Source organism: Manacus candei, unplaced genomic scaffold, assembly GCF_025592945.1.
Source record: "Manacus candei isolate 608988 ecotype Guabito, Panama unplaced genomic scaffold, ASM2559294v1 h1tg000197l, whole genome shotgun sequence".
NCBI lineage: Eukaryota > Metazoa > Chordata > Aves > Passeriformes > Pipridae > Manacus > Manacus candei.
Window position 1 is genome coordinate 68,620 of NW_026138245.1, and position 23,017 is coordinate 91,636.

The following is a 23,017-nucleotide window of genomic DNA, read 5'->3' on the forward strand; positions in this document are numbered from 1 at the left end:
CAGAACAGCATATCAAGGCCTAAACCACAGAATACGGTCAAGAATTAGGTAACTATGTACCCTTTGTGCTCTGGTGATGGTGAAGATGGGATGAATGGGGGGTCCCGAAATACACCCCAGACTCATTTGAAGGGGGCCGACCCGGGGGGGACCAGAGTAAAGGCCACAGGGTGGGCACATCTGGGATTGGATGGATGGTGTTATGAAACGTAACCTCTCAGGCACGGCCTGCGCGGGTCTTGTAACATCTTAGCCTTGGTAAATAAACCCTTTCTTATCTCACCCCTAATTAACTGCTCTGGAGAATTTTTCAGCACCAAAATACAGCAGCAACAGGGGGGACACACGACCCCCCAAACTCAGTGTGGGGCTGGACTGGGGGGTCCCGGCTGGGCCCGAGGCCACGGGGAGGGGTTGCGGCCGCCGGCGGCTCAGGAGCTCTGTGGGGAGAGAAAAGGGGGTGAGAGTGGGGTGGGGGGGCAGGGGGGGGCACACAAGCTCTGGGAAAGGGGGACACGACCCCCGGGGACCCCCCTTTACCTTCTCCCACAGGTAGAAGCCGAGCCCCAGCGCCAGGAAGACCAAGGCCAAGACGAAGCCCCCGACCCCCACCAGGATCTTGCTGCGGACGGTGTCCGGTGGCATCTCTGGGGGAACCGGGGGGGTCAGCACCCCCAAAACCTCCCAGACACCACCCAGGACTCCACAAACCCCATCCCAGTCTCTCCCAGCCCACCCAGCACCCCCTGAGACCTCCTGCCAGTCCCTTCCCAGCCCCTTTGGGGATTCCACAAAGCCCCTCCCAGCCCCTTTAGGACCCTCCAAACCCCCTCCCATCACGCCGAGGACACCCCAGAACCCCTCCTAGTCCCTTCCCAGACCCCCCACCACTTCTCAGATCCCCTTCCAGTCATGACAAGCCCCCCCAGCCACCCTCCTGTCCCACCCAGGCTCCCCCAAACTCCCTCCCAGCTGCTCCCAGGATTCCCCAAAGCCCCTCTCAAGCCCTCCCAACACCCACCAACCTCCTTCTCAGCCTCTCCACCACCCTCGAGCCCTTCCTATTCCCCCCCAGTCTCCCTCCCAATTGCCCCCATTGTCCCCCTGAGCCCCCAGCCCCCCTGCCAGTGTGCCCCCGGTGCTGGGGGGGCCAGGCCGTACCCCAGTGCCGGCTGAGGGGGTGCTCCAGGCTGACGTGCTCCACCTGGCAGCTGTAGGTGACCCCGCGCCGGGGGGGGATTTCCAGCAGCACCAGCACCTGGTAGGTCCAGTCCCCATTGGGGACCACGTCGGTGGCCACCACGTGCTCCGGCAGCTCCTGCCCATCCTGGAACCACCTCACCTGCACCGGCGCAGGGTAGAAATCCATCCCGGAGCAGAGCAGGCGGCCGGGGCCGGGCTGGGAGCTCGATGGCACCAGCGAGATGGACACACTGGGGGGCACTGGCAGGGACAGGGGAGACACTGGGATCATCTGGGGGGCACTGGGAGGGAGGGCAGAGGGCTTGTAGGACATTGGTAGGGATTGGGATGGCAGTGGGAGGGACTGGGAATAGACTGGAGGAGAAGGGCATGGGCTGAGGGGGCACTGGGGAGAGAGTTGGGAGATGTGGGAGTGAAGTGAGAACGACTGGGAATGGAGTGAGAGGGTCTGGGAGTGGAGTGATGGGGACTAGGAATGACTGGGAATGACTGGAAAGGACTGGGAATGACTGGTGTGGACTGGGAAGGAAGCGATCTGGACTGGGAGGTTGAGTCGTGGGGAGGGAACTCTTTGCTTTGGGTCTGCCTGGCAACTGGAGCGTCATCAGAGAGACGCGCTGGGATTGGCTGAGGGGCGTGAGCTTTGTGGCCCCAGCGGGGTGGAGACGCGGGGGGGAATTGGGAGAGACTGGGATGGACTGGGATGGACTGAGGGACACTGGAAAGACTGGGATTAACTGGGATGGACTCGGAGGGGGCAAAAGGCCACGGGAAGGCTGAGGGGCCTGGGGTGATTCCCAGGGAGGGTTTGAGGGGCTCCATGGTCATTCCCGGGGCAGGGGCCGAGGGGACCCGCTCTGCCCCACGCTCACCTCTCCTCTCCACGCTGAACGGGCCGTACCCCTCGTAGCTGGGCAGGCAGACCCTGTCCACCAGAGATCGATAGTACTCCAGCCTTTCCTGTTGGCTGTTCCAGTTCCTGGCCTGGTACTCTCCAAATGGAGTGTCACCCACAAAGATCCCCACATCGCTGTCGAAGTGCACTTGCTGCTCCCGGTTGTAGATGTACCTGTGTACGAACCTCACCCGCTCGGTGCCGTTGATGAAGTGACACTCAGATTTCACCATGTCCTGGAACACCCCTGTGTGTGCAGGACACGAATCAGGGGGTGCCCCGTCCACCTCACATCCCCCAGCCCCCCAGAGCAGGCTGGGAGCTCAGGGGGTCACCCCGGACCCCCCTTTCCCAACCCCCCTCTGCCCCACGGACGCCCCAGCACCGGCTCTTGGCTGGGGTGGAACCCCCCCATCAGCCCGCCGGGGATGGACAGGGGGGTTGGGGACCCTCCCAGTGCTGATCTGACCACTCCAGAGCCCCAGGGAACCACTCCAGGGCTCAAGGGACACCCAGGGACCCCCATGGAACCCCTTCTGCCTGCTCCCACACTCCCTTTTCCCCCCTCTCCCACCCCTTTCCCACCAGCCCCACAATTCCCAGAACCCCCCAACCTCACTTTGTGGCCCCCCCCCCCCCTCCCACTCACTCCGGGCCTTCCGACCCCCCTCGCACTCACTTTGGGGCTCCCACCCCCTCTTTTCTGCCCTCTTTCCCCCCTTTTCCCACCCGACCCCCTTTCCCACTCCCCGCTCACCCGAGAGCTCCTCGCCCGCAGCCGGGGGGGCTCCCAGCACCACCAGCACCGCCAGCACGGCCCCAGCTCCCCGCACACGCTCCATGCCCAGCGCCGGACAGCTGCTGACAGCCCCAAACCAGCCGGGTGGCGCCGTTTTGGGGGGTTTGGGGCGCGCTGGGCTTGGCTGAGGGCGCAGTTGGGGCCCTTTTTTCGAGGCGTCTTCCCGGCGACTGATGAGTCATCAGCGCGGCGCGCTGGGATTGGGCGCGGGCGGCGTGGGCGCTTCGGGATTGGCTGAGGGCCGTTGGGGGCCCCCGCGGCAGCCCCGGGGCTGGGGGGTGCGGGGGGGAGTCCAAGGTGGGTTTTGGGGGGTCCCGGATTCCTGGAGATGGCATTTAAGGTGATCTGGATGCGTTGGAATGGGGTTCTGGGTGGGTGTGGGTGTCCAATAACCCCTTGTTCCCGCGATTTTGGGAGTCTGTGAGTGCCCAAACCCCCCTGTTCCCAGGAGTTTTAGGGTCTGGGAGTGTCCAAACCCCTCTTTACCAATGTTTTGGGGTCTGGGAGTGTCCAAACCCCTCTTTTCCAATGTTTTGGGGTCTGGGAGTGTCCGTACCCTCTTTTCCAATGTTTTGGGGTCTGGGAGTGTCCTAACCCCCCTGTTCCCAAAATTTTGAGGTTCTGAATGTGCCCAAACCCCCTCCGTTCCCAGGATTTTGATGGAGTCTGGGACTGTCCAAGCCCCTCTTTTCCAATATTTTGGGCTCTGGGAGTGCCCCGACCCCCTCGTTCCTAAGATTTTTGTGCTCTGGATGTACTCAAACCACCTTTTCCCATGATTTTTATGGTCTGGGAGAGCCCCAACCCCCCTGTTCCCGGGATTTTGGGGGTCCAAGGTGGGTTTTTGGGGGGTCCCGGATTTTTAGGAATGGGTTTTGAGATGACCTGGAATGCGGTGATGGGGAAGAAGGGGGTGAGAAATCCTCGTTTTCCGGGGATTTTGGGCACCTGGGTGTGCCCACACCCCCCCGTTCCTGCGGTTTTGGGCGTCTGGGTGCAGCTCAACTTCCCTTTTCCGGGATTTTTGGGGTCTGGGTTTGTCCCAACCCCCCTGTTCCCGGGATTTTGGGGGTCTGGGAGTGCCCAACCACCTTGTTCCCAGGATTTTTAGTGTCTGGGAGTGCCCAAACCCCATTTTTCCATGGTTTTGGGGGTCTGGGAGTGCCCCAACCCCTGTGTTCCTGGGTTTTTAGGGCACTGACATGTCCCAAACCCCCCTTTTCCCACGATTTTTTGCCTCTGGATGTGCCCAAACCATCTTTTTCCAAGATTTTGGGGGTCTGAAGGTGCCCAAACCCCCCTGTACACAGGATTTTGTGGGTCTGAGAGTGCCCAACCCCCCCCCCCCCCCCCGTTCCCAGGATTTTGAAGGAGTCTGGGAGTGTCCAAGCCCCTCTTTTCCAATATTTTGGGCTCTGGGAGTGCCCTAAACCCCATATTCCTGGGATTTTTAGAGTCTAGGAGAGCCCACCCCCCCATGTTCCCAAAATTTTTAGTGTCTGATTGCTCCCAACTCCCCTGTCCCTTGGTTTCTGGGAGGGCTGGGAACTTCCAAAACCCCCGTTCCAAGGATTTTTAGGGTCTGGATGTGTCCAAACCCACCTTTCTCCAGGATTTTGGGGGTCTGGGAGTGCCCCCGTTGACCAAAAAACGAGCTCAGGGCGGTCTCTGATTGGCTGAGTCCGATCGGGGCTCAGTTCGGGACTCGTCTACCCGGCAACTGATGACGAAAAAACAGCGCTCGCTCCCATTGGCTACTGCTGCTGCTGACCCCGCCCGGGCCTTGGGAGGTCCGAGGTGGGTTTTGGGGGTTCCCGGATTGCTGGGGATGGGGTTTGGGGTGTCCTGGATACGTAGGAATGACGTTCTGGGTGTCCATGGGTGTCCAGTAACCCCCTGTTGCTGGGATTTTGGGAGTCTGGGAGTACCCAAACCCCCCTGTTCTCAGAATTTTTGGGGTTTGAATGTGCCCAAAGACCCTGTTCCCAGATTTTGAGGGGCGGATGTTTCCCAAAGCCCCGAGTTCCCGGGATTTTGTGGGTCTTAGTGTGCCTAAACCCCAATGTTCCCGGGAGTTTTAGAGTCTGAGAGTGTCCAGTCCCTCTTGTCCACTGGTTTTGGTCTGGATGTGTCCAAACAACCTTTCTCCAGGATTTTGTGGGTTTGGGAGTGCCCAACCCCTTGTTCCCATTAGTTTGAATGGCTGGGAGTGTCCAGACCCCTCAGTTCCCAGGGGTTTTAGGGTCTGGGAGTGCCAAAAACCCCGCTGCTCCCAGGATTCTGTAGTTGTTGCAGTGCCCAACCTCCCCCATTCCTGGGATTTTTGCACACCCCCCCCACCTCTCCCCAACACCCAGGACTGCAGAGCACTGAGAAGCTTTACTGGGAACAGTGGGAACAGCTGGCTAGTGTGGGAAGAAACGCAGGGAAGGGGGGGACAGGCGACCCCCCCAAATGAGGGCAGGGTTTGGGGGGTCCCGGCTGGGCCCGAGGCCACGGGGAGGGGCTGCGGCCGCCGGCGGCTCAGGAGCTCTGTGGGGAGAGAAAAGGGGGTGAGAGCAAAGGGGCTGGGGGGGGAGGGGGGGCCCAGAGGCTGTGGGAGAGCAAGGGGGGGGACACGACCCCCATTTGGGGACCCCCCTTTACCTTCTCCCGCAGGTAGAAGCCGAGCCCCAGCGCCAGGAAGACCAAGCCCAAGACGAAGCCCCCGACCCCCACCAGGATCTTGCTGCGGACGGTGTCCGGTGGCATCTCTGGGGGGAGCCGGGGGGGTCAGCACCCCCAAAACCTCCTCCCACGCACCCCCCGGCACCCCACAGAGCCCAGCCCGCTCTCCCCCAGCCCACCCGGGGGTCCCTCCAGCCTCCTGCCAGTCCCTTCCCAGCCCCTGCAGGGATCCCACACAAACCCCTCCCAGACCCTTTAGGACCCTCCAACCCCCCTCCCATCACCCCCAGCACCCACCAAACTCCCTCCCAGTCATCCCCAGTTGCCCCCCCGGGGCTGGGGGGCCGGGCCGTACCCCAGTGCCGGCTGAGGGGGTGCTCCAGGCTGACGTGCTCCACCTGGCAGCTGTAGGTGACCCCGCGCTGGGGGGGGATTTCCAGCAGCACCAGCACCTGGTAGGTCCAGTCCCCGTTGGGGACCACGTCGGTGGCCACCACGTGCTCCGGCAGCTCCTGCCCATCCTGGAACCACCTCACCTGCACCGGCGCAGGGTAGAAATCCATCACGGAGCAGAGCAGGCGGCCGGGGCCGGGCTGGGAGCTCGACGGCACCAGCGAGATGGACACGCTGGGGGGCACTGGGAGGGACGGGGGAGACACTGGGCTGAGCTGGGGGGCACTGGGAGGGAGGGCAGAGGGCTTGGAGGGCGTTGGGAGGGACTGGGATAGCAGTGGGAGGGAGTGGGATGGCAGTGGGAGGGAGTGGGAATAGAGTGGGGGAGAAGGGGCTGGGCTGGGGGGGCACTGGGGAGAGAGTTGGGAGATGTGGGAGTGAAGTGAGAACGACTGGTAATGGACTGAGAGGGACTGGGAGTGGAGTGAGAGGGACTGGGAGTGACTGGTGTGGACTGGGAATGACTGGTGTGGACTGGGAAGGAAGCGCTTGGGACTGGGAGGCTGAGTGGTGGGGAGGGAAGTCTTTGGTTTGGGTCTGCCTGGCAACTGGAGCGTCATCAGAGGGACGCGCTGGGATTGGCTGAGGGGCGGGAGCTCGGTGGCCCCAGCGGGGTGGAGACGCGGGGGGGGAACTGGGAGAGACTGGGATGGACTGGGATGGACTCTGTAAAACTGGAATGGACTAGGAGAGATAGGGGGGTATTGGAAGGACTGGGAGAGACTGGGATGGACTGGGAAGAACTGGGAGTGGGCAAAAGGCAAGGGGATGGGTACAGTGAGGGCTGAGGTGTCTGTGGTGATTCCCAGGGAGGGTTTGAGGGGCTCCAGGGTCATTCCCGGGGCAGGGGCCGAGGGGACCCGCTCTTCCCCACGCTCACCTCTCCTCTCCACGCTGAACGGGGCGGCGATCCTGTAGTTGTGCCGGCAGTACGTGTCCATCGCAGACCGTCTGTACTCCAGCTTTTCCGGGTCGCTGTTCAAGTACCTGGCCTGGATCTCCCCAAACGGGGTGTCCCCCACAAACACCCCCACATCGCTGTCGAAGTGGGCGTACTGCTCCCGGTTGTAGATGAGCCTCTCCACAAGCCTCACCCGCTCGGTGCCATTAATGAAGTAACACTCAAATGTTCCCATCCACTGGAACACCCCTGTGTGTGCAGGACACGGGTCAAGGGGGTGCCCCGTCCCTCCCCATCATCCCCCATCCCCCCACAGCAGGCTGGCAGCTCAGGGGGCCACCCCGGACCTCCCTTTCCCACGCCCCTCTGCCCCACGGACGCCCCAGTACCGGCTCTTGACTGGGGAGGAACCCCCCCATCAGCCCCCCGGGCATGGACAGGGGGGTTGGGGACCCCCCCACTGCCGATCCGACCACCCCAGAGCCCCAGGGAACCACTCCAGGGCTCAAGGGACAGCCAGGGACCCCCAGGGCACCCCTCTGCCTGCTCTCCCACACCCCCTTGCCCCCCTCTCCCACCCCTTTCCCACCGACCCCACAATCCCCAGACCCCCCCGCCCTCACTTTGGGGCTCCCAACACCCTCCCACTCACTCCGGGCCTTCCCACCTCCCTCGCCCTCCCTTTTTTGGGGCTCCCACCCCTTCTTTTCTCCCCTCTTGCCCCCCTTTCCCCCTGCCCGCTCACCCGACAGCTCCTCGCCCGCAGCCGGGGGGGCTCCCAGCACCACCAGCACCGCCAGCACGGCCCCAGCTCCCCGCACACGCTCCATGCCCAGCGCCGGACAGCTGCTGACAGCCCCAAACCAGCCGGGCGGCGCCGTTTTGGGGCTTTTTGGGCGCGCTCGGATTGGCTGAGGGCAAAGTCCGGGAACCGTTTGGGGCCGTGTTGGAGCCTGGTCTTCCCGGCGACTGATGAGTCATCAGCGCGGCGCGCTGGGATTGGGCGCGGGCGGCGTGGGCGCTTCGGGATTGGCTGAGGGCCGTTGGGGGCCCCCGCGGCAGCCCCGGGCCTGGGGGGAGTCCGAGGCGGGTTTTGGGGGGTCCCGGATTCCTGGAGATGGGATTTAAGGTGATCTGGATGCTTTGGAATGATGTTCTGGGTGGCCAAGGGTTCCCAATAACCCCCCTGTTCCAGGGATTTTGTGGTTCTGAGAGTGCCCAAAACCCACTGTTCTTACAATTTTGGGGACCTGGGAGTGCCCAAACCCCCCTGTTCTTACAGTGTTGGGGTTCGGGGAGTACCTAAACCTGTCTTTTCCAGGAGTTTTTGGGGCTGGGACAGGTCAAACCCCTGTGTTCCTGAGTTACTGGGAGGCTGCCATTGCCCAAAGCCACCTATTCTCAGGATTGTAGAGCTCTGAATGTGCCAAAACCACCTTTATCCAGAATTTTGGGGGGCTCAGAATGCCCAGCCCCCCCTGTTCTTTGGAGTTTTAAGATCTGGAAGTGTCCTAACCCCTCTATTCTAATATTTTGAGGTCTAGAAATGCCCCAAGAACTTTATTCCTGTGACTTTTCAGTTCTAGGAGAGGCTATACCCCTGTGTTCACAAGATTTTTGTGGTCTCAGTGTTCCTGACCCCCCTGTTCCCATAATTTTGGGAACACCGCCCCAAGCCCCGCCTGAGCTCCACCTCTACTCCGCCTGTTATTAATATGCATCGATAGATGTTGTAATCACTTGAATATGCATTTAATCCCAGCTGAAGATTGTATAAAAATGCTGATTTTGTGTGAAGCCTTCGAGCAAGTTTGTCCAGCGCCAGCTGGCTTGCTCCCAACGTTGAATAAACAAATACCTTGCTGCTTAAAGATAAAAAAGTCTCTGAGCAGTTTCTCGGACCGATTTTTCGCATTCAGCGCCCAGTCAGTCCCAGGATGATCCCAGTCACTCCTGGTCTCTCCCAGTTGCTCCCAGTTTCCTCCATGTGGTCCCACTCATTCCCAGTTGCCCCCAGAAGCTTCCAGCATGATCCCAGTTGCTCACAGCCACTTCCAGTCATCCCCAGTGCACTCCCAGTTGCTCCCAGTATGATCCCAATCACCTCCTGCATGATCCCACTCACTCCTGCTATGATCCCAGGATGACCCCAGTCACCCTCACTGTGGTCTCAGTTGCTCCCAGCATGGGCCAAGCTTCTCCCACCGCGATCCCAGGATGATCCCAGTTGTCCCCATCATGGTCCCAGTTGCTCCCAGTTGCCCCTAGCACAGATCCAGTCACTCCAAGTATGATCCCAGTCCTCCCTCCTGACAGTCCCAGTCAATCCCAGTTGCTTCTACTGTAGATCCAGTCACTCACAGTTCCTTCCAGTTGCCCCCAGCCTGGTCCTAATTCCCCTTCATGTAGTCCCAGTCACTCCCAGTATGGTCCCAGTCACCCCCCCCATGGTTGCAGACACTCCCAGTATATCCCAGTAGAGCCCTCAGCATGCTCCTAGTCCTTCCCAGTCACTCCCAGTTGCCCCAGTAACATTTCAGTTTCCACCAGTATTTTCCCAGTGACTCCAAGGCTATATCCCAGTGACTCCACTATATCCTATGTGGCCTCCAGTTGCTCCCAGTAGCCGTCAGTGTGGTCCCAGTTGCGCCCAATATGATCCATGTTGCCCCAGTTCTGGTCCTGGAGGGTCCCAGTGTGCTCAGATCCTGCTCCCGGGGGGTCCTGCTGGGTCCCAGTCCTGGTCCCAGTGTATCCTATTGTCCCGGTCCATCCCACTCCATCCCAATCCATCCCAGTCCATCCCAGTCCATCCCAGTCTGTCCCAGTCCATCCCAGTCCATCCCAGTCCCTCCCAGTCCATCCCAGTCTGTCCCAATCCATCCCAGTCCATCCCAGTCCCTCCCAGTCCATCCCAGTCAGTCCCAATCCATCCCAGTCCGTCCCAGTCCATCCCAGTCAGTCCCAATCCATCCCAATCCATCCCAATCCATCCCAGTCCATTCCAGTCAGTCCCAGTCCCTTCCCAGCCGTTTCCCAGGTCCTGCCCCCCCGCCCCCCAAGATGCTGACGGGGTCGGGGCTCCGTCTTTGGCTTCGTCTCCCTGGGCCTGCCTGGAATGAAGGGGCCGCTGGGACACTGCGGGACCTCCTGAGACCAAAGGAACCCCGGGAGAATTTGGATACTCCTGGAATCAAGGCACAACTGGGACACTGCAGGGCCCTATGGAAAAAAAGGAACCTTGTGACACTGCGGAATTCCTGGAATCCAGGGGCCTTTGGGACATGGGGGCCTCATGGAACCAAAGGAACCCTGAGGTGTTTCCGAAGGTCATGGAATCAAGGGGTCACTGGGACACTGCAGGGCCTCTGGGAATTAAAGGAACACTGGGACACTGGGGCAGGACATCCCCCTGCAATGGCACCAAGACAATGCCCCATTTGCAAAGGGGTCAGTGCTGAGCTGAGAGGGGGCCAGGACAAGGCAGGAGATGTTGGACCCCAGACTGGTTTCACCCCAAATGAAGCCCCTGATGGTGAGGGAACCCCTGGAGTCCAAGGACTGTCAGTCCATGGGTTTCTACCAGAAAGGGCCAGTCCCCTTTCCCAGGGGCAGGTTCTTCCAACAGAACCCTTCTTGGGGGGTGTGTGGAGATTCCTGCCTTGGCTGGGGACCCCCCAAGGTCACTGCTGGAGGTTGAGAGCAGAGATCTCCCCACAAGCGCTGCTCTGGGGGAGTGTCAGAGACTGGAACAGTTAATGATTTATGCATTCTAAGAGACTTCTGCAGGCTTTTGACTTTCTGATGGGCAGCTGGGTCCATTCCCCCTCCTCCAGTGCAGAAGATGTCAAGCCCCCAAAAGGCGGGAAGAGCCGAGTTTACCACGCCCTCCACATGAACTCCGCGCCAAAAAGGGGGACACCCCCCTATGGAAACAACTCCCCGCCTTGGGGAGGTGCAAAGGATATGGATATTGACTGGTGACTTTGGGGGTTTGGGGGGGATTTTTCCTTCTTCTCCCCCCACCGCCTGCGGATCCAGACCATTGCTTTTTACATGGCTGGATCCAGTGGGCGGTGACTATTTACGTTTTTACCACTCTCATCTTTTCTTCTTTCTTGCTCTCCCTTACTCTTACCCTGTCTTTCTCTCCCCTATGCATTTTGCTCCTCCCCCGAAAGGTTGGCCTTGTTATATGACAGCCCCCAAAATGCTGGTATACCTGTTGATACAAAATTGTTCAAATAAACCTTGTCAATCTGTTTTCAGACACCGATAATTCAGTGTTGTTTCACTTTAATCCAGCCCAAGGGAATTATTGATAAAACCTGAGTTACCCCCCCGCCTTTTTCCTGGGGGGGGTTGTAACAGTCACTGCTGTCCCTGTGATGTCACTGCTGTGACTGTGATGTCACTGATGTGTCTGTGATGTCATTGCTATCCCTTTTATGTCACTGCTGTCTATGTGATGTCATCGCTCTCTCTGTGATGTCACTGCTGTCCCTGTGATGTAATCACTGTCTCTGTGATGTTACAACTGTCTCTGTGATGTCACTGCTGTCCCTGTGATGTAATCACTGTCTCTGTGATGTTACAACTGTCTCTGTGATGTCACTGCTGTCCTTGTGATGTCACTGATGTCTCTTCAACCAGATTGCAACCACCACTTTTCAATCAGACTCTGACCACCACTGTCAACCAGACTGCAGATCACCACTCTTGACCTGACTGCACCACCACTCTCACCAACAGGTTTTTTTTCCCCTCTCCCTTTACTTTGGGCTCAGGGGGACCAACAAACACCACTCTATTCATGCCCCAGGGTGCTGGGTTAGACATTTGGGTTTTGTGGGTTAAAAGCAATTGTTTGTCTGTATAATCGTACTTATTGTGTTATTTTATTAAATTGTTATTCTGATTTATAATCTCTCCTTTGAGTTGAGTTCATTTCCCCTGCTGGTTTACTTTTAAACCAGCACAATCAGACTGCTCAAACTACCGTGGTATTACTCTGCTCCCCATTGCTGGCAAAATCCTGGCAAGAATACTCTTGATCAGATTAATATCTGCTATAGCAGAAGGAATTCTCCCTGAAAGCCAATGTGGTTTCAGAACCAACAGGAGCACCACAGACATGGGATTTGTTCTCAGACAACTGCAAGAGAAGTGCAAGGAACAGAACAAAGGTCTCTATGGAACCTTTGTTGACCTCACCAAGGTTTTCGATACTGTGAGCAGGAAAGGTCTGTGGCAGATTTTGGAATGTTTAGGTTGTCCCCCCAAGTTCCTGAAAATGATCATCTCACTCCATGAGGATCAGCACGGCCAAGTCAGATATGGCAATGCACTCTCTGAGCCCTTTCTAATAACCAATGGTGTGAAACAAGGCTGTATTCTTGCACCAACCCTATTCACAATCTTTTCCAGCAGGATGCTCCAAAGGGCCACGGCAGACCTCGATGACCACCCCCTCCCTAAGATCGTGCTCTGTGGTGAACTTGCCACCGGCTGCTGCAAGAGAGGAGCCCCGAAGAGGAGATACAAGGACTGCCTGAAACAACATCTCAGCCTTGGCCATATTGATCTCCATCACTGGTCTACTCTGGCCTCCAGTCGGGAGGTCTGGAGACTCCCCATCTCTAACGCTGCTGCTTCCTTTGAGAACGCAGCAGGATCAGCATCGAGGAGAAAAGACAACGCAGAAAGAACCGTGTCCTGTCCATCCCATCCAAGGAGTCTTTCTGCTCTGCCTTTTGCAACTGGACGTGTCTATCTCGTATTGACCTCTTTAACCACCAGTGTGCTTGTAGCAAATGTGGGGAGAGCCCTTCCCACATCTACCTTTGCGAAGCCCAGCCATGATTTTGGATATTAATTTGGGAGTCTGGACTCACTGGTTTATTTGGTTCTGGAACTGGTATTTGTTTTATTTGGTTTTGGAAACTGGTATTTGATTTATTTTGTATTATGGGTAAATCAGGTTGCAAAGAAAGAATCTTGAAGAAATCCTTTCTGGTATTTTGGATATTACTTGTGATTTCTGGACTTATAAGTTGATTTGGATTTGGAAACTCGTATTTGGTTTATTTTGTATTCTTGAACAATTAGAAACAAATTGGGACCCCTGTGGAGGGACAAAGCTGTTGATACTCCAGAGGTTCCAGGACCCTGAGGATTCCAGTGCTCACTGAAAGTGTTATGCAGGGAGATCCTCTCAGTCCCTGAATGCGGGGAGTTCCAAGCAAGATCCCTGGGATTTTATTAAGGCATTAAAAGGTTTATAAAAGGTGTATAAAGGCATATAAAAAGTATATAAAGGTATATAAAAGGTATATAAAGATATATAAAAGGTGTACGTAACCAACATAGAAATGGAGCTCTATAATATAATATGATTGACTTATAAAAAGTTGTGATAGAACTGTAAAAGAAGAGGTGTGATGCCTCAGAGCTTTTTGGGCTGCCCAGGGAGGTGGTGGAGTCACTGTCCCTGGAGGTGTTTAAGCAAAGACTGGCCATGGCACTGAGTGCCGTGCTCTGCTTGACGTGCTGGGGATGGGGCGTAGGCTGGACGCCGGTTGATCTCACAAGTCTCTGCCAAGCTCAGGGACTCGGGGCTTCTGTGCCACCCCAGCCTTTGGGGACAGTGTGCTGGTGGCTCAGAGGCTCCGTCCTTGCCTTGCCTTGCCCATCTCCTGGCTGCCAGGCAAGGGCCTTGTGACATCACAGCCTCTGTGGAACAGCGCGGGGGCTGAAAAGTGTCAGTGCTGCGTCCCCGTGCCCAGAGCCTGGGCAGAAGTCGGCTGGCAGGGACGGGCAGAGACTGTGCAGAGGTGTCAGCTCGTCCCGCAGCAGCACCATGCCCAGCCAGGGCATCTCCTGGCTCCTCAGGCTCTCGGTGCTCCTGCTCTTGCCTGGCCCACTGGAGCCTTGCAGCCGTGCCACAGGTGCCATTGCTGAGAACCGGGGTTTGCCTTGGATGGCCCCTTGCCAGAAAAGGCAGGAGAGGCTGGAGAGAGGGGAAGGAGGGGGGTCAGGCCGCTGGGATGGTGCCGGCGGGCCGTGAGCCCGAAGCCAGCAAGGCCTTGGGCCCACACGGTGTCAGGGGAGGACTGAGAGCCCCCAGGGAGGAGGAAAGCTGGGCAGGCCCCAAGGCTCCTGGGCCTCTTCCTTGGCAGCCCTTTGGCCAAGGCCCCGAGGCAGAGGTGGGGCTCAGCCCCTGCCCAGCAATGGGGCACAGGCTGAGCCCCAGGGACACCAGACCCAGGCGGCCTGAGCTCTTCTTCCTGCAGCGTCTGCCTGGGGCAGCCCAGCCAGGCCTGAGTCTCTGCAGGAGAGGCCAAGCCCAGCCAGAGAGGGCTCAGCCCTCTGAGCCTGCACTCACTGCAAAGGGAGCAAAACATTGGCCCAGAGGACATCCTGCCCCCAAATGGAGAACTGGAAAGGTCAAGAATAAAAAAGTCACCCCCCTCCATTGTTCAAGAAATGTTTAGAGCTCTTTCCTAAAAGCATCCAGGAGTCGGGTCACCCAATTTTCTCTCTGACAAGGGTTTTTCCATGGTTCCACTCAATTCCCAGCACACTTTGGGATGCACTGGATGCCGTGTTGGGGTGCAGATGTCCCCCCAAAGCTCTCCCAGAACAGGGTGACACAAGGGGGAGCACAGAGGGGTCCCCATTCCTGATCCATCCTGGAACAACCACACTGGGGGCAACTGGGATCAGAGTGGGAGCAGCTGGGCCCCTGCTGGGATCATACTGGGATCATCCTGGGAGTGACTGCAAGAATACTGGGAGTATGTGAGAGGCACTGCAACCATACTGGGGGTGACTGGGATCAAACTGGATTCATACTGGAAGTGTCTGCAAGTTCCTGGGATCATACTGGGGGTGACTGGACTCCTAGTGGAATCATACTGGGAGCAACTGGGACTATGCAGGGGGCAAATGGCATCGTCCAGGCAGTGACTGAAAGTGCCTGGGGCCAGACTGGACTCAGACTGGGAGTCCCTGAGAGGGAAAGGAACCATCCTGAGCAGGACTGGGAGCAACTGGGACCACCTTGGGGGCAACTGGAATCCAATTGGGAGTGACTGGAAGTGACTGGGATCCTAGTGGGAGTGACCAGGACCATACTGGAACCATCCTGGGAGTGACTGTCAGTGCCCAGGATCATACTGGGAGCAACTGGGTCATGCTGGCAGCACAAAGGACAGAGGGAGGGGAGGGGAACAGAGAGGTGAGGGAAAGAGAGGGGAGGGGGAATTTTAGAAAGGATAAAGAGAAAAGAAAGACAAAAGAAGGAAGAAAAATAAGAGAAAAAGCCGAGTTTAAACATTCAGTAAATGTGTGAGTCCCTGAGAGCTCCCAGGTCAAAGGCAGGGGAAGTGTTTGCAGGGGACAGGAGCCTGTTCAGGGCTCAGGAGCTGCTGCTGCCCAAAGGGAGGAAACACACCGAGGGCTCGGAGCAGAGTTTGTGCTTTGGGGCCTTTGCCAAGAACCCGCAGGAGGGAAAGCAGTTCCAGCCAGGGGGGCCCAGGGGCTCCCAGCACGGGCCCAGGGGCTCCCAGTCACCCCCAGGATGGGCCCAGTCACCCCCAGGGTGATCTCAGTCACTTTTAGTCACGTCCAGTCTGATCCCAGCATGATCCCAGTCACTCCCAGTCTGATTCTATTCTCTCCTAGCAGGATCCAAGTTACCCCCTGCAAGGTCCCAGTTGCTCCCAGTCAGTCCCAGTATAATCCCAGTCAGTCCTGGTGTCTCCCACTATATCCCAGTTGCCCCTAGTGTGGTCCCACTCACTCCCAGTTGTTCCCAGTAGCTTCCAGCATGATCCCAGTTGCTCACAGCCACTCCCAGTCACTCCCAGTGTGCTCCCAGTCGCTCCCACTATAATCCCAGTTACCTCCAGCATACTTGCTCCCAGTATATCCCAGTTGCATCAGCATGGTCCCAACTGCCCTCAGAATGCTCCCAGTCACTCCCAGGATGACCCCAGTCACTCCCAGTATGACCCCAGTCACCCGAGTATGGGCCAAGCAGGTCCCACTGTGATCCCAGTGTGATCCCACTTGTCTCCAGCATGGTTCCACTTGCTCCCAGTTCCTCCCAGTGTGATCCCAGTTGCCCTGAGCATAGACTCAGTCACTCCCAGTATGATCCTAGTATGATCCCTGTATGATCCCAGTACAATCACAGTTACCCCTGCATGGTCTCAGTGGCTCCCAGTTGCCTCCAGCACAGATCCAGTCAATCCAAGTACAATCCCAGTCTTCCCTCAGCATGGTCCCAGCCAATCCCAGTTGTCCCTTTGTAGATCCAGTCACTTCCAGTTGCTCCCAGTCTATGCCAGTTGCCTCCAGCATGCACCCTGGCACTCCCAGTCACTCCCACTTGCTTCCAGCATGGTCCCAGTTGCTTCCAGTTCCCCCTCTGTAGTTCCAGTCACTCCCAGTATGATCCTGGTCACTGACAGTCACTCCCAGGACACTTCCAATGTGGTCCTGGCCACTCTCACTATCATTCCAGTCACTCCCAGTCACTACCAATTGGATCCCAATTGCCCTCAAAGGTGGTCCCAGTTGCTCCCAGTCCCCCCCACCATGGTTCCTTTCCCTCTCAGGGACTCCCAGTCTGAGTCCAGTATGGCCCCAGGCACTTTCAGTCACTGCCTGGAGGAGGCCTTTTGCCCCGGCATGGTCCCAGTTGCTCCCAGTATGATCCCACTATGAGTCCAGTCACTCCTAGCATGATCCCGGGAACTTGCAGTACGAATCCAGTTTGATCCCAGTCATCCCCAGTATGGTTGCAGTCACTCTCACATACTCCCAGTATTATTGCAGTCACTCCCAGTATGATCCCAGGATGATCCCAGTTGCCCCCAGCGTGGTTCCAGTAGCCCCCATTCACCCCTACTGTGTTTCAGTCACTCCCAGTATCATCCCTGTCACTCCCAGTCACCCCACTAGAGTTCCACTCCCTCCCAGTCCCTCCCAGGACCATCCCAGTAGCTCCCAGTGACACCCCAGATGGTGGCACTCACACCCAGGATGAACCCAGACATGCCCTGGCACTCCCAGGATAAAGCCATTTGCCCCCAGCAGGGTCCCAGTTCCTCCCAGTCACTGACTGTGGTTCCAGTTGCTCCCAGGATGATCCCTTGCACTCCCAGTCACTCCCATTATGATCCCAGTCAGTCTCAGTATGATCCCAGTCCCTCCTGGTCTCTCCCAGTATATCCCAGTTGCAGCCAATGTGGTCCCACTCACTCCCACTTGCTCCCAGTAGCTTCCAGCGTGATCCCAGTTGCTCACAGCCACTCCCAGTCACTCCCAGTGTGGTCCTAGTTGCTCCCAGTTTTTCCACTGTGATCCCAGTTGCTCCCAGTTGCCCTGGGCAGAGACCCAGTTGCTTTCAGTATGATCCCTGTCTGATCTCAGTCTGATCCCAGTCTGAATCCCAGTAATATCCCAGTATTATCCCAGTACAATCACAGTTGTCCCCAGCATGGGCCAAGTTGCTCCCAGTTGCCTCCAGCACAGATCCAGTCAATCCAAGTGTGATGCCAGTCTTCCCCCAGCATGGTCCCAGTCAATCCCAGTTGTCCCATTGTAGATCCAGTCACTCCCAGTCACTCCTAGTGTGGTCCCAGTCGCTCCCAGTATGATCCCAGGAACCTCCAGCGTGATCCCACTTGCTCCCAGTCTATCCCAGTTGCACCAACATGGTCCCAACTGACCTCAGAATGCTCCCAGTCATTCCCAGTATGACCCCAGTCACCCTCACTGTGGGCCCAGTTGTCCCCAGCATGGGCCAAGCTGCTCCCAGTTGCCTCCAGCACAGATCCAGTCAATCCAAGTGTGATCCCAGTCTTCCCCCAGCATGGTCCCAGCCAATCCCAGTTGCCCCACTGTAGATCCAGTCACTCCCAGTTGCTCCCAGTTGCCCCCCACATGGTCCAAGTCACTCCCAGTGTGCTCCCAGTCACCCCCACGATGGTTGCAGACTCTCCCAGTAGATCCCAGTTGCCCTCAGCATGCTCACACTCATACCCAGTTACTTCCACTTGCCCCAGGATGCTTCCAGTTCCCATCAGTACAATCCCAGTCACTCCCAGTCCATGCCAGTTGCCTCCAGAATGCACCCTGTCACTCCCAGTCACTCCCACTTTCTTCCAGGATGATCCCAGTTGCTCCAAGTATGTCCCCAGTTGGCTTCCAGTATGGCCCCACTGGTTCCCAGTTCCCCCCTGAATACTTGCAGTCACTCCCAGTATGATCCCAGTCACTTACAGTCACTCCCAGGATGGTTCCAGTATGGTCCTGGTCACTCCCACTAGGATCCCAGTCACTCCCAGTTGGATCCCAGTTGCCCCCAAGGTGGTCCCAGTTGCTCCCAGTATGATCCCACTACGAGTCCAGTCACCCTCAGTACAATCCCAGTAACTTGCAGACACTTCCAGTACGAATCCAGTTTGTTCCCAGTCACTCCCAGTATGACCCCAGTCACACTCACTGTGTCCCCAATTTCTCCTAGCATGGACCAAGCTCTCCAACTGTGATCCAAGTATGATCCCAGTACTCCCCAGCATGGTCCCAGTTGCTCCCAGTTTCTCCCAGGATGATCCCAGTTGCCCCCAGCGTGGTTCCAGTTATTCCAATTCACCCCTATTATGGTTCCACTCACTTTCAAACACTCCCAGTATATCCCAGTTGCCCCCAACATGCTCCCAGTTGCTCCCAGTATGATCCCAGTTGCCCCAGTTCTGGTCCTGCTGGCTCCAGTCCAGGTCTCGGTGTATCCCGGTGTCCCCCCTGTCCCCCCACCCCGCTCTCACCCCCTTTTCTCTCCCCACAGAGCTCCTGAGCCGCCGGCGGCCGCAGCCCCTCCCCGTGGCCTCGGGCTCAGCCGGGACCCCCCAGTCCAGCCCCACCTGCACTTTGGGGGGGGTCGTGTGTCCCCCCCGGCCCTGCTTTTGTTCACACCCCAGCCGGCTGCTCCCAGTGCTCCCAGTAAAGCTTCCCAGTTCTCTGCAGTCCCGGTTTTTGGGGGGGCAGTGAGGGGGTTCTGAAAATCCCAGGAATGGGGGGTTTGGGCACTTCCAGACCCACAAAATCCTTTGAACAGGGCTTTTGGGGACATTCAGACCCCAGAAATCTTGGGAACATGGGGGCTCTCCTAGATCCCAGAAGTTACAGGAACATCGTGGTTGGGGCACTCCCTGACCCCAAAATATTGGAAAAGAGGGGTTTGGACACTCCTAGACCATGAAACACATGGGAATAGGGGGTTGGGGCACTCCCAGACCCTAAAAATCCCCGAGAAAGTTGGCTTGGGCACATCCAGAGCCCAAAATATTGGAAAAGAGGGGACTGGACACTCCCACACCCTAAAAGTCCCAGGCAGAGTGGGATTTGGAAAGCGTCACACCCCCAGAATCCCAGGAACTGGAAATTATTGGGCACTCGGGGCCACCCAGAACCTCATCCCCACGTACCCAGGCCAACCCAAACGCCAACCCCAGGAATCCGGGAACTCCCAGAACCCACCTTGGACCCCCCAAAACCCGGGCAGGGTCAGCAGCAGCAGCCAATGGGAGCGAGCGCTGTTGGTGCGTCATCAGCTGCCGGGCAGACCCGTCCGGAACGGAGCCCTCCCCGAGCTCAGCCAGTCAGAGAACGCCCTCAACTCATTTTGGGGACCCGTGGGAGCTCCGGGAGCCCTGGCTGGGCATTTTTGGTGGGCCCTGAGCTCCCCCCTCCCCCGCAGCCCACGGACCCCCCGAACCCCCCAGCCCCGGGGCTGCCGCGGGGGCCCCCAACGGCCCTCAGCCAATCCCAAAGCGCCCACGCCGCCCGCGCCCAATCCCAGCGCGCCGCGCTGATGACTCATCAGTCGCCGGGAAGACGCCTCGAAAAAAGGGCCCCAACTGCGCCCTCAGCCAAGCCCAGCGCGCCCCAAACCCCCCAAAACGGCGCCGCCCGGCTGGTTTGGGGCTGTCAGCAGCTGTCCGGCGCTGGGCATGGAGCGTGTGCGGGGAGCTGGGGCCGTGCTGGCGGTGCTGGTGGTGCTGGGAGCCCCCCCGGCTGCGGGCGAGGAGCTGTCGGGTGAGCGGGGGGGGCGGGCAGGGGGTTCGGGTGGGAAAGGGGAGGAAAAAAGGGAGAAAAGAGGGGTTGGGAGCCCCAAAAATATCAGTGCGATGGGGGGGCGGAAGGCCCGGAGTGAGTGGGAGGGGGGTGGGAGCCCCAAAGTGAGGGCGGGGGGATCTGGGGATTGTGGGGCCGGTGGGAAAGGGGTGGGAGAGGGGGGCAAGGGGGTGTGGGAGAGCAGGCAGAGGGGTGCCCTGGGGGTCCCTGGGTGTCCCTTGAGCCCTGGAGCGGGTCCCTGGGGCTCTGGGGGGGTCGGATCGGCAGTGGGGGGGTCCCCAACCCCCCTGTCCATCCCCGGGGAGACTGATGGGGGGGTTCCCCCCCAGCCAAGAGCCGGTGCCGGGGTGTCCGTGGGGCAGAGATGGGTGGGAAAGGGGGGTCCGAGGTGGCCCCCTGAGCTCCCAGCCTGCTGTAGGGAGCTGGGGGATGATGGGGGGGATGGGGCAGCCCCTGACCCGTGTCCTGCACACACAGGGGTGTTCCAGTTTCTAGGAAAGTCTGAGTGTCACTTCATCAATGGCACCGAGCGGGTGAGGCTCGTGCAGAGGCACATCTACAACCAGGAGCAGCTCCTGCACTTCGACAGCGATTTGGGGGTCTATGTGGGGGACACCCCATATGGGGAGAGCCTGGCCAAACAATGGAACCGTGAACCAGAAGAGCTGGAACTCATACGGTCTATGGTTGACGTGTTCTGCCGTCACAACTACGAGGTGTTCACCCCGTTCACTGTGAACCGCAGAGGTGAGTGTGGGGCAGAGCGGGTCCCCTCGTCCCCTGCCCCGGAATGACCCTGGAGCCCCTCAAACCGTCCCTGGGAATCACCCCAGACCCCTCAGCCCTCCCTGTGTCCATCCCGTGGCCTTTGGCCCTTCCAGTTCTTCCCAGTTCTTTCCAGTCTCTCCCAGTCCTTCCAATGCCCCCTACTCTCTCCTAGTGCATTCCAGTTTTTCAAAGTCCATCCCAGTCCCTCCCAGTGCCATCCCAATCCCTGCCAATGTCCTCCAAGCCCTCCGCCCTCCCTCCCAGTGCCCCCCAGCTCAGCCCAGTGTCTCCCCGTCACTCCCAGTGCCCCCCAGCGTGTCCATCTCGCTGGTGCCGTCGAGCTCCCAGCCCGGCCCCGGCCGCCTGCTCTGCTCCGTGATGGATTTCTACCCTGCGCCAGTGCAGGTGAGGTGGTTCCAGGATGGGCAGGAGCTGCCGGAGCACGTGGTGGCCACCGACGTGGTCCCCAACGGGGACTGGACCTACCAGGTGCTGGTGCTGCTGGAAATCCCCCCCCGGCACGGGGTCACCTACAGCTGCCAGGTGGAGCACGTCAGCCTGGAGCACCCCCTCAGCCGGCACTGGGGTACAGCCCGGCCCCCCCAGCACCGGGGGGGCAACTGGGGGCGACTGGGAGGGAGTTTGGTGGGTGCTGGGGGTGATGGGAGCGGGGGTGGGAGGGTCCTCAAGGGGCCTAAAGGGGCTGGGTGGGATCCCTGCAGGGGCTGGGAAGGGACTGGCAGGAGGTTGGAGGGACCCCCGGGTGGGCTGGGGGAGAGCGGGCCGGGCTCTGTAGGGTGCCGGGGGGTGCGTGGGAGGAGGTTTTGGGGGTGCTGACCCCCCCGGCTCCCCCCAGAGATGCCACCGGACACCGTCCGCAGCAAGATCCTGGTGGGGGTCGGGGGCTTCGTCTTGGGCTTGGTCTTCCTGGCGCTGGGGCTCGGCTTCTACCTGCGGGAGAAGGTAAAGGGGGGTCCCCAAATGGGGGTCGTGTTCCCCCCTTGCTCTCCCACAGCCTCTGGCCCCCCCTGCCCCCCCAGCCCCTTTGCTCTCACCCCCTTTTCTCTCCCCACAGAGCTCCTGAGCCGCCGGCGGCCGCAGCCCCTCCCCGTGGCCTCGGGCCCAGCCGGGACCCCCCAAACCCTGCGCTCATTTGGGGGGGTCGCCTGTCCCCCCCTTCCATGCTTTTGTTCACATCCCACCCAGCTGTTCCCAGTGTTCCCAGTAAAGCTTCTCAGTGCTCTGCAGTCCTGGTTGTTGGGGAGAAGTGGTGGGGCTCTGAAAATCCTGGGAACGGGGCGTTTGGGCACTACCAGACCAACAAAATGTTGGGAAAAGGTGCTTTGGGCACTCCCAGACCCAAGACATCCTGTTATCAGGTGGGTTGGGGCACTCCCAGTCCCCAAAGTACTGGAAAATAGGGGCTTTGACACTCAGACTCCAGAAGTCCAGGGGAAAGGGGGGTCTGCACAAATGTCATCCTCTCCAAACCCCATGAACAGGTTGTTTGGGCTTTCTCAGCTCCAAAAAATCCTAGAAAAGAGAGCTTTAGGTACTTCCATACCATGGAAACTGCAAGAACAGGGGGCTTTGGGCACTCCCAGACCCTCAAATCTTAGAAAAGAGGGGTTCGGACACCATCAGTGTCTGAAAAACATGGGAACAGGGGAGCTGGGAACATTCAGATCTCAAAATTCTTGGAAACACGGGGGTATGGGCTCTCATAGACCCTTAAAATTGCAGAAACTGGGTGGGTTGGGGCACTCCCAGAGCCCAAAATATTGGAAAAGACTAGCTTGGACACTCCCATCCTCCTAGAAATCCTGGAAACAGGGGGGTTTGGGCATCCCAGATATTAAAAGTCTTGAGAACTGGTGTGTTTGGGCACTCCCAGACCCATGAAATCCTGGGGAAAGGTGGTTTGGACACACCCCGAGTCCAAAACTCCTGGGAACAGGGGGGTTTGGGCAATGTCACCCTCCCAATAAACTAGGAACAAGAGGGGTTGGGATGTCCCAGAACCACCAAATCCTAGAAAAGAGGGTGTTATTTACTCCCAGACCCCTAAATTTGTGTGAACGGGGTGGGTTGGGCACTCCCAGTTCCTCAAATCTTATAAAAGAGCAGTTTGGGCAACATCAGCATCTAAAAAAAACACAGGAACAAGGCGGTTGAGAATATTCAG

General features: G+C 58.5%; 2 protein-coding genes across 7 annotated transcripts in view; one reads left to right on the top strand and one right to left on the bottom strand.

Moving 5' to 3' along the window:
* Nucleotides 1–400: 400 nt before the first annotated feature.
* Nucleotides 401–7,977, bottom strand: LOC127464171 (class II histocompatibility antigen, B-L beta chain-like). 2 transcript variants are annotated; one of them, XM_051774375.1, is made up of 5 exons: nt 7,664–7,977; nt 6,898–7,167; nt 5,920–6,201; nt 5,544–5,650; nt 401–440 (listed from the first exon to the last, which is right to left on the bottom strand). In XM_051774375.1, exons 1-5 carry the CDS (start codon nt 7,746–7,748, stop codon nt 432–434), a joined length of 753 nt encoding a protein of 250 aa, XP_051630335.1. In that variant the 5' UTR covers nt 7,749–7,977; the 3' UTR covers nt 401–431. The 2 variants fall into 2 exon arrangements, with proteins under 2 accessions (XP_051630335.1, XP_051630334.1); XM_051774374.1 differs by lacking the exon at nt 401–440 and adding an exon at nt 5,288–5,429 and having other exon boundaries at nt 7,664–7,976.
* Nucleotides 7,978–19,489: 11,512 nt separating this feature from the next.
* The window catches only part of LOC127464169 (class II histocompatibility antigen, B-L beta chain-like), a 72,757-nt gene continuing 69,229 nt past the window's right edge, over nt 19,490–23,017 (top strand). For 2 of the 5 annotated variants that reach the window (XM_051774368.1, XM_051774370.1), the window contains exons 1-4: nt 19,490–20,025; nt 20,542–20,811; nt 21,137–21,418; nt 21,689–21,795. In XM_051774368.1, coding sequence (XP_051630328.1) covers nt 19,941–20,025; nt 20,542–20,811; nt 21,137–21,418; nt 21,689–21,795 — 744 coding nt within the window. In that variant the 5' untranslated portion in view covers nt 19,490–19,940. Of the gene's footprint in view, nt 20,026–20,541; nt 20,812–21,136; nt 21,419–21,688; nt 21,796–21,907; nt 22,008–23,017 lie in introns of those variants that run through there. The other 3 variants (XM_051774372.1, XM_051774371.1, XM_051774373.1) reach the window with 3 other exon arrangements.

What these genes read in the sequence shown, in the direction of transcription:
- LOC127464171 (XM_051774375.1), bottom strand. Translation starts at nt 7,748, where the DNA reads ATGGAGCGTGTGCGGGGAGCTGGGGCCGTGCTGGCGGTGCTGGTGGTG. An exon ending in TGCGGGCGAGGAGCTGTCGG is followed by an intron (nt 7,168 to 7,663) that starts GTGAGCGGGCAG and finishes CTGCACACACAG; the next exon opens with GGGTGTTCCAGTGGATGGGA. An exon ending in GTTCAGCGTGGAGAGGAGAG is followed by an intron (nt 6,202 to 6,897) that starts GTGAGCGTGGGG and finishes CGTCCCTCCCAG; the next exon opens with TGCCCCCCAGCGTGTCCATC.